General features: G+C 37.7%; 1 protein-coding gene across 1 annotated transcript in view; it reads left to right on the top strand.

The window, feature by feature from the left end:
* Positions 1–1,276, top strand: part of Cfap47 (cilia and flagella associated protein 47) — a 290,704-nt gene extending 289,428 nt beyond the window's left edge. The window contains exon 64 of the mRNA XM_045140870.1: positions 1,064–1,276. Coding sequence (XP_044996805.1) covers positions 1,064–1,276 — 213 coding nt within the window. The remainder of the gene's footprint in view (positions 1–1,063) is intronic.
* Positions 1,277–17,736: the final 16,460 nt, after the last annotated feature.

Consider the following 17,736-nt stretch of genomic DNA (forward strand, 5'->3'; position numbering starts at 1 on the left):
TTTTTACTCTGTCATTTGGCTCTTTCATATGTTAATCATGAAGCCTCCCTCTCCTACCATACTCTTCTGACATAACTCACCCATGAGATGTGTGGCCACAGAAATCCTTTGGGAAAACAGAAAGAGAATTATCAGTTGTCTATGACTTCCTCCATGATAATAATTAGTCCCTGCCTTAAAACAACTATAAAATTTTCTCCATTTGTTAGATAGGAGGCTTTGGACTCACTCTAGTAGGATTTTGCTGGAAACTCTGTGTCACAAGGAGTTTAGTTTGAAATACTCATAGCTAGGTGATACAGTTTTAATAAATTAAAAATACAAGGCCTGAGCAAGAATAATATGATTACACCAATTAATGATCTTTAAAAGGTCAAAAGCAAAGAAAGTCATAGCCATGCTTGTCTTAGGAGAGCTGTCCCAGGAGAGCTATCCCAGCGGAGGTTGTTCTCAAGGGTGTGCTCCCTTAGAATGTTAAAAAAAAAATAAAGAAAACTAATACCTGTAATTCATTTGCAGTGTCAAGAGAGCCTGACAGTCATAGTCTCTCTCAATTTATTTATTTATATAATTGAGAAAATACATACATATATAAAATATTTTGAATGGTAATCCCAAGAATGGAAGTGAGCCAGTGAGTTGAAAATGTTATGTAATTTCATGATTCAAAACTCAGATCAGCTTATAATAGTAATTTCTATAAACTTGTTTAAATTTTCATGCATAAGTTCATTTTGAAATTCATAGTTTTCATGAATTAAGTTCATACTGCGTAGTGGTTTTGTGGTTACAAAATAGATTGCTGTCCTTGGTCAGGGGTCACATTAGTTCAGCAAAAGGGCAGGCATTATCTCAGAGATGTCTTTCAGTGAATGGCCCTTAACTCATAAAGTCTAAAGGTTTACTTATTTTTTCATTAACTACTTTTCATTGTAAGTAAAACCATACTTTTGTAACTTTTCCACATCATATATTACAAAGAAACTACTAATCATGATAAATGTCCCCCAATTTTTCCTAATCTCTGACTTCTTATATCTCTCCTTCTTTATTTTATTTACAGACAGATGAAATATACTGGTTGTATGAAATAAATGGGTTACCTCCATCACCCATTTCGTACACAGATGTAAAAGCCAAAATTGATAGTACTAAGAAGGACGATGGCAACATACCTGTTATTCCACACAATTTTATCCGTGAAAATGCTAAACTCCGAATTACAGGACCATCTTCTCCTATTAAGGGAGCTTCTTTAGTGAGAAAGAATAAATAAAAAAATATTTCAAGAATATTTCTTGTTCTCAAATTTAATTGAATATTTTATTGATTATTATCTCATAGTTTGGAATATTTCAAAAGAATTAAGATAACATTCTGTTTTCTGATCTTTCATAAGGTTGATTCACTCTATTATTTGAATATGTCATAGGTCATTTTTGAGTTCTATTTTTTTTCATCATTTTATGGGGGGGGGGTGGCAAGTGTGTGCCACAGAATTCATGTGGAGGTGAAAGGACAACCTAGAGGTATCTATGTTCTAACTTTTTTGAGACAGGATCTGTTGTCACTGCAAAGGAACACTAACCCTTGAATTGTAGATGTCCTGGTTGCACCTCCCATTGTCACAGACACATCCATGGGCCACTTTGCATCCTGTTTACATGAGTCTTGGGAAATCAAATTAGGGAAGACAGGCTTTGAAAGAAACCACCTGTGGTGGTTTGATTCAGGTGTCCCCCATAAACTTAGGTGTTCTGAATGCTAGGTTCCCAGCTGATGGAGACTTGGGAATTAATGCCTCCTGGAGGGAGTGTATTGTTGGGGACCAACTTATGGGTATTAAAGCCAATTTCCCCATGCCAGTGTTTGGCACACCCTCCTGTTGCTGTGGTCCACCTTATGTTAGCCAGGGGGTGATGTCCACCTCTGCTCATGCCATCGTTTTCTCCTGCCATCATGGACCTTACCCTTGAGCCTGTAAGCCAAAATAAATCTCTTTTTCCCAGAAGCTGCTCTTGGTTGGGTGATTTCTACCAGCAATGCGGACCGGACTGCAACACACCACCTTTTTTTATTTTCTTACCTCTGCCTCCCAACTGCTGGGATTAAAGGGGTGTGTCACAATGCCCAGCTTTTTTTTTTTTTTTTTGATTATATAGCTTATTTCTTTTTTTTTTAATTTTTATTAACATTTTCCATGATTATAAAATATATCCCATGGTAATTCCCTCCCTCACCACTCCCAGACTTTCCCATTTGAAATTCCATTCTCTATCATATTACCTCCCCATTACAATCATTGTAATTGCATATATACAATATCAACCTATTAAGTATCCTCCTCCCTTCCTTTCTCCACCCTTTATGTCTCCTTTTCAACTTACTGGCCTCTGCTACTAAGTATTTTCATTCTCACACAGAAGCCCAGTCATCTGTAGCTAGGATCCACATATGAGAGACAACATGTGGTGCTTGGCTTTCTGGGCCTGGGTTACCTGACTTAGTATAATACTTTCCAGGTCCATCCATTTTTGTGCAAATTTCATAACCTCATTTTTCTTTACCGCTGAGTAGAACTCCATTGTATAAATGTACCACATCTTCATTATCCACTCATCTGTTGAGGGACATCTAGGCTGGTTCCATTTCCCAGCTATTATAAATTGAGCAGCAATAAAAATGGTTGAGCATGTACTTCTGAGGAAATGACATGAGTCCTTTGGATATATGCCTAGGAGTGCTATAGCTGGGTCATATGGTAGATCAATCTCTAGCTGTTTTAGGAACCTCCACACTGTTTTCCACAATGGCTGGACCAGATTGCATTGCCACCAGCAGTGCAGAAGGGTTCCTTTTTTTCCACATCCCCGCCAACATTTATGATCATTTGTTTTCATGATGGTGGCCAATCTGACAGGAGTGAGATGGAATCTCAATGTAGTTTTAATCTGCATTTCCCTGATGACTAGTGACGTAGAACATTTTTTTAGATGCTTATATGCCATTCGTATTTCTTCCTTTGAGAACTCTCTATTTAGCTCCATAGCCCATTTTTTGATTGGCTTGTTTAATTCCTTATTATTTAACTTTTTGAGTTCTTTGTATATCCTAGATATTAATCCTCTATCAGATATATAGCTGGCAAAGATTTTTTCCCATTCTGTAGGTTGCCTGTTTGCTTTTTCCACTGTGTCCTTTGCAGCGCAAAATGTTTGGAATTTCATTAGGTTCCAGTGGTTAATCTGTGGTTTTATTGCCTGAGCAATTGGGGTTGTATTCAGAAAGTCTTTGCCAAGACCAATATGTTGAAGGGTTTCCCCTACTTTTTCCTCTAGCAGTTTCAAAGTTTCCGGTCTGATGTTAAGGTCTTTAATCCATTTGGACTTAATTCTTGTGCATGGCGAGAGAGAAGAATCTATTTTCATCCTTCTGCAGATATTTATCCAGTTTTCAAAACACCATTTGCTGAAGAGGCTGTCTCTTCTCCAATGAGTATTTTTGGCATTTTTATCGAATATCAGGTGGCTATAGCTACTTGGGCTTACATCTGGGTCCTCTATTCTGTTCCACTGATCTACATGTCTGTTTTTGTGCCAGTACCATGCTGTTATTGTTACTATGGCTCTGTAGTATAGGTTAACATCAGGTATGGTGATACCACCAGCCTCTTTAATGTTGCTCAGTATTATTTTAGATATTTGAGGTTTTTTGTGATTCCAAATGAATTTTTGGATTGTTTTTTCTATTTCCATGAAGAAAGCCTTTGGAATTTTGATAGGGATTGCATTAAATGTGTAGATTGCTTTAGGTCAGATTGCCATTTTCACGATATTGATTCTTCCAATACAGGAACAAGGGATGTTTCTCCACTTTCTAGTGTCTTCTGCAATTTCTCGCTTGAGTGTTTTAAAGTTCTCATTGTATAGATTCTTTACTTCCTTGGTTAGGTTTATTCCAAGGTATTTTATATTTTTGATGCAATTGTGAATGGGAGTGATTCTCTGATTTCATCCTTTGTGTGTTTGTTGTTAGCATATATGAAGGCTACTGATTTCTGTGTATTTATTTTGTATCCTGCTACATTGCTGTAGTTTTTGATCAGCCCTAACAGCTTGCTAGTAGAGTCTTTAGGGTCCTTTATGTATAGAATCATGTCATCTGCAAATAATAACTTGATTTCTTCCTTTCCGATTTGTATCCCTTTTATGTGTGTCTCTTGCCTTATTGCTATGGCTAAGACTTCCAAAACTATATTAAATAGAAGTGGGGACAGTGGACACCCTTGTCTTGTACCTGATTTTAGTGGAAAAGCTACCAGTTTTTCCCCATTTAGTAATATGTTGGCTGTAGGCTTCTCATAAATAGCCTTTATTATATTGAGATATGTTCCTTCTATTCCCAGTCTCTGTAGGACTTTTATCATGAAGGGATGTTGGATTTTGTCAAATGCTTTCTCTGCATCTAATGAGATGATCATGTGATTTTTGTCCTTCAACCCGTTTATGTAATGTATTACATTTATAGATTTGCGTATGTTGAACCATCCCTGCATCTCTGGGATAAAGCCTACTTGGTCAGGGTGAATGATCTTTTTGATATACTCTTGTATTGTGTTTGCCAATATTTTGTTGAGAATTTTGGCATCTATGTTCATGAGGGAGATTGGTCTGTAATTTTCTTTTTTTGTTCTATCTTTGCCTGGTTTTGGTATCAGGGTGATGCTGGCCTCATAGAAGGAGTTTGGTAGAATTCCTTCTTTTTCTATTTCCTGGAAAAGCTTAAGAAGCAATGGTGTTAGCTCTTCCTGAAAAGTCTGGTAAAATTCAGCAGTGAATCCATCCGGGCCTGGGCTTTTTTTAGTTGGGAGATTATTGATAACTGTTCAGATCTCCATGTTTGTTATAGGTCTATTTAAATGATTAATCTCATTTTGATTTAATTTAGGTAGGACATATAGATCAAGGAAATCATCCATTTCTTTCAGATTTTCATACTTTGTAGAGTATATGCTTTTATACTATGTCCCTATGATTTTTTGAATTTCTCTGGAATCTGTTGTGATGTTACCTTGTTCATCTCTGATTTTATTAATTTGTGTCTCTTCTCTCTTTTGGTCAGATTTGCTAAGGGTTTATCAATCTTGTTTATCCTTTCAAAGAACCAACTCTTTGTTTCATTAATTCTTTGGATTGTTCTTTTTGTTTCTATTTCATTAATTTCTGCCCTAATCTTTATTATTTCTTCCCGTCTACTGATTTTTGGTTTGCCTTGTTCTTCTTTTTCCAAGGTTTAAGGCGAAGCATTAGGTCGTTTACTTGCAACCTTTCTAATTTCTTAATATAGGCACTTAAGGTATAAATTTACCTCTCAGAACTGCCTTCATTGTGTCCCAGAGATTTTGGTATGTTGTGTTCTCATTATCATTTGACTCTATAAATTTTTTGATTTCCTTTTTGATTTCTTCATTGACCCACTCATCATTTAGTAGTGTATTGTTTAGTTTCCATGATTTTGTGTATGCTCTATAGCCTTTCTTGCTACTGATTTGTAGTTTAATTCCATTGTGGTCAGATACAATGCAAGGAATTATTTCAATTTTCCTGAATTTGTTAAGATTTGCTTTGTGTCCTAATATATGGTCTATTTTAGAGAATGTTCCATGTGCTGCTGAAAAGAATGTATATTCTGCAGCCTTTGGATGAAATGTCCTGTATATATCTGTTAGGTCCATTCCTTCTATGACCTCATTTAGTCCAGATGCCTCTCTGTTTATTCTTTCCCTGGATGACCTGTCAATTGATGAGAGTGTGGTGTTAAAGTCACCCACCACCACTGTGTTTGGTGTTATCTGTGACCTTAGTTCTAATAGTGTTTGTTTGACGAATTTGGGAGCCCCCATGTTAGATGCATATATGTTTAGGATTGTAATGTCCTCTTGTTGGAGTGTGCCCTTAATCAATATAAAGTGACCTTCCTTATCTTTCTTGACTAACGTCGGACTAAAGTCTACCCTGTCTGATATTAGGATAGCAACCCCTGCTTGTTTTCTAGGCCCATTTGCTTGAAACACCGTCTTCCAACCTTTCACCCTAAGATAATGTCTATCCTTTGTAGAAAGGTGAGTTTCTTGGAGACAACAAATTGTAGGATCCTGCTTTTTAACCCAGTCTGCAAATCTATGTCTTTTCGTTGGGGCATTGAGACCGTTGATATTAAGAGATATTATTGAAAGGTGTGTATTTATGTTTGCCATTTTTTTGTGTGTGTGTGTTTCTGGTTCTACCTGTGCTCTCTTCTGTTAACTGGTATTTGAGTATAGCTTGCTTTTTCTAGGTTCCTTATATGTCTGCTTTTCCTTTTGTTCAGCATGGAGGATTCTATCAAGTATTTTCTGTAGAGCTGGTTTTGTCTTCAAATACTCCTTTAACCTGCTTTTGTCTTGGAATGTCTTTATTTCTCCATCTATTTGAATGGATAACTTTTCAGGATAAAGTAACCTTGGTTGACAGTTGTTATCTTTCAGAACTTGGAATATATCACTCCAAGCCCTTCTGGCTTTAAAAGTTTGTGTTGAATAATCTGCTGTAATCCTGATGGGCTTGCTTTTGTAGGTAACTTGATTTTTCTCTCTAACTGCTTTCAATATTTTTTCTTTGGTGTGTGTGTTTGGAAGTTTGGTTATAATATGGCGAGGAGAGGTTCTTTCTGGGTTTTGTCTGGCTGGGGTTCTAAAGGCTTCATGTATCTCTATTGGCACCTCTTTCCCAATTTGGGGGAAATTTTCCTCTATGATTTTGTTGAAGATGACTACTATGCCTCTGGAGTGGAGTTCTTCTCCTTCTACTATGCCCTGAATTCTTATATTGGATCTTTTCATAGTGTCCCGAATTTCTTGAAATTCCCACTCATACTTTTCTATAAGTTTGTCTTTCTCTTTGTTGGACTGCATTAGGTCTGCCACCTGGTCTTCTAGCTTAGATATTCTGTCCTCTCCCTCATCCATCCTACTGGTGAGATTTTCTACAGAGCTTTTTATTTCATTAACTCTGTTCTTCATTGCTAGTAATTCTGACTGGTTTTTCTTTATTATTTCTATTTCCCTATTTATGTCTTGTATTGCCTTCTTTATTTCATTAAATTGGTGTCCTGCCTCTTCTTTGATTCCTTTGATTTCCTCTTTGATTTCTTCCTTGATAGTTTTCATGTGTTGTTTGACCTCTTTGAACATATTTATAATTATTCTTTTGAACTCTTTCTCAGGCATTTCCTCTAACTCGTTCTCACTGGAGGACATTTCTGATGCATTAATACTTTTAGGTGGATTTATGTCGTCTTGCTTTTTAGTGTTTCTTGTGTTATAATGTATATATTTTTGCGTCTTGGATTAAGTTAATGCTTGGATTTTCTAGCTAGCTGTGTATTCTTAGCTGTATCAATTGATTTGATGTAATATATTTTCAGGGTAGGACCTTAAGGTATTAGGTGTGGCTCTTAAGACTCTCAGAGTATCTACAAAGATGTTCTTAGGGGTTGAGTTTCCCTGCTATAGGAGTATTCAAGCAGGCTGAGTGGAAGAAAATATAGGTAGATTCTAAAATTTAACTAAACACTGTACACATTCAATCAAAAACAGCCCCGAGTATGTATGCAAGAGTAGTTATTATAATGACCAGATCCTCTATCAACAAAGAGGTTTAGATTTCTGGTCTGTTGAGGGATCCAAGTCAGCTTGTGACCAAGTGAGACCCTTCCCTGGTGCAATCCCAGTTACCTTGGGTGATTTTGGTCTCAGTCAAGTTGCTGCCTGGGTCGTTGGGCTGCTGTTCTGATTTCTGGAGCTGGGCACTTGCTTTTCCTATGGGGCAAACTGAGCCGCTGCTGCTGCCTCTGCTGCTGCTGTAGCTGCCACTTCTGGAGCCACCACTGCTGCTGAAGCTGCTGCTGCTGTGTCCACTGCCACTGCTCCCCCTGAAGGTGCTGCTGCGGGATCTGCCGCTGCTGCCGCTCCTGGGTCTGCTGCTGCTGGGGCCGCTGGTACCAGTGCTGTAGCCACTGATGTTGCTCCTGAACACTGCTCCTGCTTGGGTCCCATTGTCAGCCCAAGTTGGCATGGCCGGGTTCCGGGCCGCTGCTCTGTTTGCTGGAGCTGGGTTCAGGCGGTGGGGGAGGGGATGGAGCCGCGGCTGTTCTGGTTGTCTTGCTGCTCCACGTGTTCTTCTACCTTGCGGTCTGCTCCACCGTTGCTCGCTGCCGCTCTCACCTCACGTTTCCCGAGTTGTGGAGAGCGCGGTGTGAGGGGAAAATCCCGCACCTGGCTTTTCCTGTGGCTCGAGCCGAGTCTGGCGGTTTTCTGCTGCGCCGCGGCCGTGGCGGTTGGCCGAGCTGCCGGAGCCACTTTTCCCGCCTGTGCAGGCTCTGGATGCTCTATAACTCTTCTACTTGTCCGCTGCCACTTTAATTTCCTATACACCTCACTTTTTAGTAAAAGCATGTATTTTGCTGAGTTTTTTTTTGGTCTTTTTCCCCCCTAGGCTGCTTTGACATGGTACCTATGCCGCCATCTTAACCGGAAGTCTGCAACACCACCTTTAACCTCTCCACTACCTTCATAACCCAGATGGATGGTTTGTGTGTGTATGTATGTATGTGAGAGAGAGAGAGAATTTTGGGGTACACTATTGGAATATTTTGGCTATTAAATTACAGGAGCACATATTTAGTAAAATTGAGGCAAGATTTTATTAGCAACAATATTTTAAACAGCAGTATTACTATTAAAGCTCAGTTTCTTATGTAGATATTGCCACTGAGTCTTTAAAGGATTAATGATAATTTTAGCATATAATATATATTTCTTATATTTGGTACATAGAAATACATGTGATATTTAGTAAGCTAGAAATTGATATACATATTTATATGTAGCCCTTATGTTACTATATTGCAGTCTTTAAATAATGCAGGTATTTCAGATGAAATTACAAAGAAGAAAATTTATTTCAATGTTTCTAATCCTTGACAATGAGTCATTACTGGAATTTAAAAACTAATATATTGTTAGGGACAGAGCACTGCTGATAATATAATAATAAATAGGCAATATAGAGCATCTTTAAGCCCTTTTGACAGGGATAAACTGGTTCTGCTATAAACCATTCTCATGATCCTATGAATGAAATTATATGACTATCCCTTTGAAAAGCTAAAGATCTGTTTTAGTACAGGAGTTCACAAGCTAGCCTTTGGGACAATTGTAGTCTTTCACCTGTTTTTATACAGCCCAATAACTTAATTATCCATATAAATGAATGAATATGGATATTTCTTTCAAAAATATATTTATAATATAAGAATATTATGTGACATAATCAAGTTATATAAAATTCACTTGCTGTGAAAAACTTTTATTGACACAGTACAATCATCCTTTATACTTTTTTCTTTAGCAGTTAAGTAACAAAAATCATATAGCTCCAGTGTCATATTTGGTTCAGACTCCATCTTTTCAAATGATTGGCATTTCCACCACTTGGAGCCTTCAGTGGGCAGAGTCTTAACCTCTAAGCATCTTTTATATTGTCTATATGAACAGCACTAGGATTTTCTTTAATGGAACTCATCCATTTGACAATCAAAGCTACTTTCCCATCTATCTTGTCTATAACATGCATCTTTCCTCACTGAACTGCACACTTTCAATTCATTTTGCTCTACTTTCTCCTCTCTCTTACTGTAGACCTGGATAAGGGCTTTGAACAGTAATTATGACACAAGCTGAGTCATATCCTGTCTTGAAATTTCCTCAAAAGAAAAAAATAAATAAGTAGTCTATTACTTTTGAATTTCTCCTTCCTCAAGTTTAGGATGAGGAAAAATTGAAACCCAAGGTATTTTGTTTGCTTGCTTGTTTTCTTTTGTACCTGAATATAATAGGAATGGCTTCTAGTCCAGTCTGAAACCTCATGAGCCAAGCCTCCAAAGTACACATTTCTATTGGAATTGTGATCCTTAAAACTCCTACCAGAATGTTTCACTAAGCTACATTTATAGCACTCGGGTGATTTTCTAACCTGCAGCTCCAAAGTCCTCCATATTCATCTCACAAAAAAGTGCCAAAGGTCTAAACCCACAGTCAAATTTATCACAGCAACAGGCCCACCTCTGATACCAATATATTAGCTATTGTCCATTGGTGTGATGAAATGTATGACAGGAAGAAACTTGAAGGAGGAAAGCTTTAGTTTGGTTTATATTTTCAGCATGGATACAGTCCATCGTAGCAAGGATGGCATGGTGGCAGAAGTGTGAAATAGATCATGTAGCATCAATACTTAGGAATCACATACAAAACTGGAAGTAGGGCTGGGCTATAAAACCTTAAGGCATGCCCACAGTGATTCCTTTATAGTTTCACAACCATCCAAAACAGCACCAGCCACTGGGGCCAAGTGTTTGAAGACATGAGCCCAAGGCACATTTAACATTCAAAGCATAATACCCTATAATATGTTCACAATGTTTTGTTGTTTTTCATATTAGCCTAGTCAGTAATATTACCAGTAATTTCTTATCCCTTACAGAGGAAATTAACTTCCTCCACTGGAAATTAAACTGTTCAACCAGCTGCTTCCATTAGTTATTCTATCTTAACACTACTTTACTGGCTTTTGCCTCAGAATCAAAAGTAGAGTTCAGTTCTTACTGCAGAACCTTCACATGAACAGTTTTGTTTCATCAGTGTATATTCATCATACCTTCCCTCCAAAAATACTTTCCATCCTTCAAAATTTTGCTCAAATTATTTATTTTTACGTAAGCCATTTTTTCATGAGGTTTTGATAAGGGCCTTATTCTGTGGGTTAGGATTGACAAGAATTCACTATGCAGCTCCAGCTAGCATCAAATTCCTGCCTCATTCTCTTGAATGTGGAGATTATAAGCATGAGCCACCACATCTGGCTAAAAAGTTTTTCTAGCTTTTGAATTTTTATTTTATCCTTGATTGTCTTAATTTTTACTATATTATATACCTCAGTGGATCAAATTGTTATTTTTATCACTATTCTCATTATGCTTTATATCAAAGTGAAATATTGAGCACATGCATTTTCCTTTAATGCTAAAAAATTCAACTAATATCACAAAGTATTTCTTCCTTACTATTGACAGCTTTCCCATATTTTGTGTATTAATTTTATTATTGCTATAATAAAATAGCTGAGAAGTAGAATTTAAGGATGGCAGATTTTATTTTGGCTCACCATTTGAGAAGACAACCTGTCATGGCAGGGAGTTGGCAAACAAGAGGGACACTATAGCCATCATGTCAGAACATAAGACAGAAAGCCATATTGTGTCCACAGTCAGGAAGCAGAGTGTTGAATGTTAGTGCTTTATTTTCTCCTTTTCAATCAGTCTGTGACTCCATCACATGGGAAAAATAAAGCTTACATTTAGAGTGGGTCTTCCTGACTCTGGTGTGTCTCTTAGGTGATTCTTAAGCCCAGTAACTTGACAATGATTATTAATCATCACATCCAAAGCAGAGATTCTAAGATTAGTGTTTGAAGTTTAACTATAAATGTTATCAATAAATCTTGTGAGAGTGTTATTATGCCTACATTTATTTTCTATCTTTTGTCTCTGCTATAATGTAAATGTTTAGTATTAGCTTCTGAGTGAGTAATAATCTATCTACCAATGTTCCATTCCAATTTTATAATTTATCAATTGACTTTTTTTTCTTTTGATGTTCTTAGTTCGTATATTTAAATACATTTTAATATCAGTTTATATTTGTAGCCTATTTCTTATTATCTTGCAGTTTTCTGAATGCTTCATATTTTTCTTTCTTTAAATATCCAACCACACTTTTTATAAAACCTTTTTCAAATTATTTCATCCAATTGACATCCTGAAAACCTAATTCTTGTTCTGATATTTGCTTTGTTTCTATATATTTTATTTTAATGTTATCAAATTATTTAATTACCAAAGCCATATATTTAATAACATTATATATGTATGTATGTATGTATGTATGTATGTGTATATATATATATATATATATATATATATATATATATATATATATATAATTTAGGCTAATTAATATATGCATTTCATCACTTACATATCAAATTTAATAGTGACAGCAGGAGCAGGTAAAAATGTTATGGTTCGTATATTTAGATTTCTCTTACATTGTAGGAATATGAGTAACAGTATTACTTAAGTGGCAAACTTTTTGTTTGCTTTAAACAGTGTTTTCTTCCTAGGCTCCTTCCTCCATGAAAAGAATTTATAAAGCAAGTCCATTTATCAAGGCTTGGCACTTCCTATGGGCATGGCTATGAAAGATTGATTATATTGGATAGTGAGCACCAGCCCTTCCTGTCCTGAGGCTATAACAGTATCCTCAGGCATACATTGCCTGGAAGCTCCATAAGCATTGTTCCCTCAGGCAGAAATTGTCAGTATTTTCCCCTTTTATGCAACTTAGCTCCTAGGTATAAACAGTGAAGTTAATGCCATTTCCTTAATTAATGTGTAAAGCGTCTCATTCTTTTATTTATTTATTTTTATTAATTTTGTATTCAGCAAATACAATCAGTTTGGTACATTATTAGGCTCATCCATGACCTAACTCCTCCCCTTTGCCCCTCCTTGTTGAGGTATATGGGTCATGCATTGTGGAGTTGGCCCACAGTTATGGGTAAGATAAATGTCTCTGCATATCATGACCCAACATGTGGCTCTGACATTCTTTCCACCCACTCTTCCCCAAAATTTCCCTGAGCCATGTTGGGTTCATTTTTGGTCTGCTTCAATGATGAGGTGTTGGGGACCTCTGTGTCTCTGGCCCTCTGATTTGGTAGGAGTTGATTTTTCTCTGTGTTGATCTCCTTCCCCCTTGTGCTGGTATCCGGTTCATCAGGAAATCAGCACCCTTGCTTGTTTTGCCAATTGTTCTTAGTTTCAGCCAGGCCCTTTTGAGGTATGATGGGGTGGCTCTCTCCTTAGGATCCACATCTATCTGAAAGAGAGAAGCAGATTCTCCAACGGAGAGTAAGTTAGCACCAGGACAATTGTGATAACCCTTACTATTTTTATAGAAAATTTAAAAGGTGTAGGCCCTCTTGTAGCCCACGATTGATGTTAGCTTGATAATGGAGAGTGGACTTCTGTTTGGATATGGTTCTGACTTGTTTCCCAGCTCCAGCTATGGGTCCCATATCACTGAGGGGCTCAGTTAGCCAAATCAAGAGCAGTTGGTTCCCCACCATGGCTGTGTGCCACTATTGCACTTGTTTGGGCATCACAACAGGTTGTTTGCTGCTAAGTAGGTTAGACCATGAGTTGCTTGGGCAGATATTAGTCATTTTGCCCCAGTCGCCCATGCAGCACCTTCTGGCACTAGATGCGTTGACTGGGGACTGAATCTATTCCACCTCCCAGCCATGCCATTCCATTTTACGTGTCAACCACATAAGGTGTCTTCAGCATTAGGGTCTTACCAATAACCTTTGGTGAGTCGTCAAATACTCAGACGGAAATCTCTTTCTTTTAGGAAACCTTGTAGGTCTCTCTGCTCAAAAGCTCATTGTGGATGATAGCCAAATTCTGGTACTGGGAGTTACAGGTTGGTGCCCACTAAGAAAAGAAGGAAAAAGATGACTAATATACAAGAGTTAGACAAGAGAGAGAGAGAGAGAGGGAGAGGGAGGGAAGGAAGCTGTTGAAGATTAAGGTTAGTCTTCATCATAAACTCTCCAGTGACTTGTGGTTCAGGTGTTCCCTCTAAAGGCCTGGTGAAGGATGGGCCATTTGGTCTACCTTTTAGGAAGTAGTATTTTATGGTACCATTGCTATTTGGGGCTAGATTTGTGTCTCTCACCTCTCTGTTGCCCTCCCCTCCCTCCACACCTATCCGATTGTCTAGACCATGACATGCTTGCTGGGTATGTAGGGTATCTTGGGTCGATTCAGGTTAGGTGCTGTAGATGAGTGAGACTATGTAGTGATTTTTTTTTTTTTTCTGTGATTGGGTAAATTCACCGAGAATAATCTGTTCCAGGTTCGACCATTTTTCCTCAAATTTCATTGTGTCAGTTTTTCGTACTGCTGTATAGAATTCCATTGTGTAGATATAACAGGTCATGGTTATCCATTCTTCTAGTTATGGACATCTGGGTTGATTCCAGCTCTTAGCTATTACAAATTGAGCCACTACAAACATGGTTAAGGAAATCTCTCTGACCAGTGGTTTGAAGGTTTTAGGGTAGATGCCCAGTGAGGGAATAACTAGGTCTGTTGGTAACTCTATAGTCCACTTTTTCAGGAATCTCCATATTGCTTTCCAAAGAGTTGTACCATCTTACATTCCCACCAACAGTGGATGAGTGTTCCTACTTCTCCACATCCTCACAAGTATATATTTTCATTTGATTTTTGATGTTTGCTATCCTTACTGGGGTAAGGTAGAATCTCATAGTTGTTTTAATTTGCATTTCCCTGATGATTAGGAATGATGAACATTTTCTTAAGTTTGTGTTTGCCATTTGTGTTTCTTCCTCTGTGAACTGCCTGTTCAACTCTTTGCCCAATTTTGTGTGTGCAGTATTTGACTTCTTACTGTTTAGATTGAGTTCTTTGTAGTTTCTAGAAATTAGGCCTCTGTCAGTTAGATAACAAGCCAATATTTTCTCCCATTCTATGGGTAATCTATTGGATTTGCTTATTGTATGCTTGTCTGTAAAGAAACTCTTCAGCTTTATGTGAACCCATTGGTTGAGTGACTGTTTAAGATCGTGAGCTACTGGGGTTTTGTTCAGGAAGTCTTTTTCCATTCCTATATCATGGAAAGTACTTCCTAAATTTTCATCCAGTAGTATTTGAGTTTATGGTACTATATTGAGGTCTTTGGTTCATTTGGACTTGAGTGTAGTGCATGGCAAAATGTATGGATCAAGTTTCAGTTTCTTGCATATGGTGATCCAGTTTGTCCAGCAGCGTTTGTTGAAGATGCTGTCTTTTTCTCTAGCCTATATTGTTAGGGCCTTTGTCAAATATCCAGTAACTATAGTTGCTTGACCCAAAGTCTTGGTCCTCAAGTCTATTCCACTGGTCTATACTCACATTTTTATGCCAGTACCATGCTATTTTTATTACTATGGCTTTTTAATATAGCTTTAGATCAGGTATGGTGATGCCTCCAGAGGTATTTCTTTTGCTGAGGATATATTTGTATATGTGAGGCCTTCTGCCTTTCCATATGAAATTTGAGATCATTTTTTCTATCTCTGTGAAGAACACTGTAGGTATTTTAATTGGAATTGCATTAAACCTATATATTACCTTTGGTAGGATTGCCATCTTCACAATGTTAATGCTGCCTATCCAGGAGCGTGGGAGGTCTTTCCATTTTCTCAAGTCCTCCTCAATTTCTTTTTTGAGTGTTTTTATGTTTTTGTTGCATAGTTCTTTCACTTCCTTGGTTAATGTTATTCCAAGGGTTTTTTGTTGTTGTCGTTGCTATTGAAAATGAGACTATGTCCCTTATTTCTTTCTCTCTATATTTGTCATTTGATATAGAAAGGCTACTGATTTTTGGTCATTGATTTATTATCCTGCTACAGTGCTATAGGAGTTAATAACCTTCAGGAGTTTTGGGATGGAGTCTCTCGGGTCTTTTATATATACAATGATGTCATCAGCAAATCAAGCTAACTTAACTTCTTCCTTTCCATATTGTATCCCTTTTATTTCCTTTTCCTGTCTTATGGCTTGAGCTAGGACTTCCAGTAGCATATTGAAAAGCATAGGTGAGTGTGGACAACCCTGTCTTGTTCCTGATCTTAATGGAAATTCCTCCAGTCTCTCTCCATTAAGTATCATTTCACCCTTCAGAGCTTTGTATATTGCTTTTATTATGTTAAGATATGATCCAATCACGCCAGTTCTCTCCAATGTTTTGATCATGAAGTGATGTTGTATCTTGTCAAAGGCCTTTTCTGCATCTATCAAAATGATCATGTGGTTTTCATGTTTAACCTTGTTTATGTGGTGTATTACATTGACAGAATGTGAGGTGGCTGGAGCAGTTAAGTGGGTGAGTGGGCAGAGTAATCTAAGCTTCCTCACACAGGTATTGATTGGCATGCAGCAGCAACATGGGTATGGTGGCTACTTGGGGAAATGGGTGGTCTACCCGCCTGGTAGGGAATCAGGGATTTCCTGTTATTACCAGGACTCACTGAACGTGTGTTGGCTGGAGAAGTAAATGGGTGAGTGGGTGGAGCAGTCTTAGCTTCCGCAGTCAGGGACCAATTGGCGCATGGCCGCTGTGGATATGATGGCTACTTTGGGGGAGGGGTGGGCTACCAGCCTGTGGTGGGATCAGCAATTCCTTGTCCCCCCCTCCCCCATGTCCTCCCACTGGCAATCTATTAGAGATTGCTCTCCCTTAAAAGATCCACTAAACCCTTAATGTCTTGCCTTTCTTTCCCGGGATTTGCAGTGCAGTCGCCATCTTGGCTGGAATTCACCTTCTGGTCCTTCTTATCTCATAAGAGAAGAAGCTACAACTTCTCTTTCTTTCTTTTTTTTCCCTTTTTAAAAAAAATTTTTTGAGATAGGGTCTTGCTCCATCCCAGGCTGAAAGTCACTATGTAGTCTCAGGTGGGCCTTGAACTCACTGTGATCCTCCTACCTCTGCCTTCCAGGTTCTGGGATCAAACGTGTGTGCTACTACACTGAGCTCAACAACTTCTATTTCTTGCTCTGGGATATTAATCTTCAGCTCCATGTTAGCTACTCCACCATTCTCTGTATGTTTCTTTTCTATGTCCTACAAAGATATTTATCTTGACTCTATCATTCATTATATGTTACTTGCATTGTTGTTCAAGTTGTACAGATGTAAGTACATCAAAGAAGAAATATATTTTTATTGGTGTCTTTCTCTGAGTTAATTTTCAACTATATAGTTTGTGTAATTGAGAGCTAGTAATTTCTATGTCATAATCTCCTAGAGTGAGAAAGTCCTCAATTAATAAGAGATTGTTGACATGCACATAAGTTGCACATAAGTGAAAGTCTAAAGAATTACAGGAATACCTTTTTATTTTTGTTTTTAATGAAGTTCTCAATTTTGCTTTATCAAAATAACTCTACCTAGAATTCATTCTTGTGTAGGAACCCATTGTTACAATTACTTTCTAGTTCCCACCACAAAACATCTGACCAAAGGCAGCTTAAGGGAGGAAAGGAGTTTTCAGTCTTACAGAGTCCAGAGGAATACCATCAGTGGTGGAAGAAGCTATCTCCATTTCATAAATGCAAGAAGAAACAAAACCAACACCCAGCACCACACAAACCCCAGAGCAAAAATTGCTCTCTTCAATCCTTAGGGGTGGACGAAAAGTTCTTCTTCCAGTGGCATGCCCCCTAGAAAAGAACTGACTGCTATGGGCTCAAATAGAAAGTTTAATTTAAAAAATTCCTGAGTATGTAATGCCATAAGTTCAGTCTATCATATTCTTTCCCAGCTCCCAAGATGTAGACCATCTCACAATGCAAATTACATTCAACTCAACTTCAAAGGTCCCATAAGCTTTATAAACTTTAAAACTGTTGCATAGTCCCAAGTCTCATCTGAGGTTTAAGACTGTCTAAATCCTATAAAATCAAAAAAGCTACATGCTTCCAATATATAATTACACAGAGTAAACA

Source organism: Jaculus jaculus, chromosome X (genome assembly GCF_020740685.1).
Source record: "Jaculus jaculus isolate mJacJac1 chromosome X, mJacJac1.mat.Y.cur, whole genome shotgun sequence".
Taxonomy (NCBI): domain Eukaryota; kingdom Metazoa; phylum Chordata; class Mammalia; order Rodentia; family Dipodidae; genus Jaculus; species Jaculus jaculus.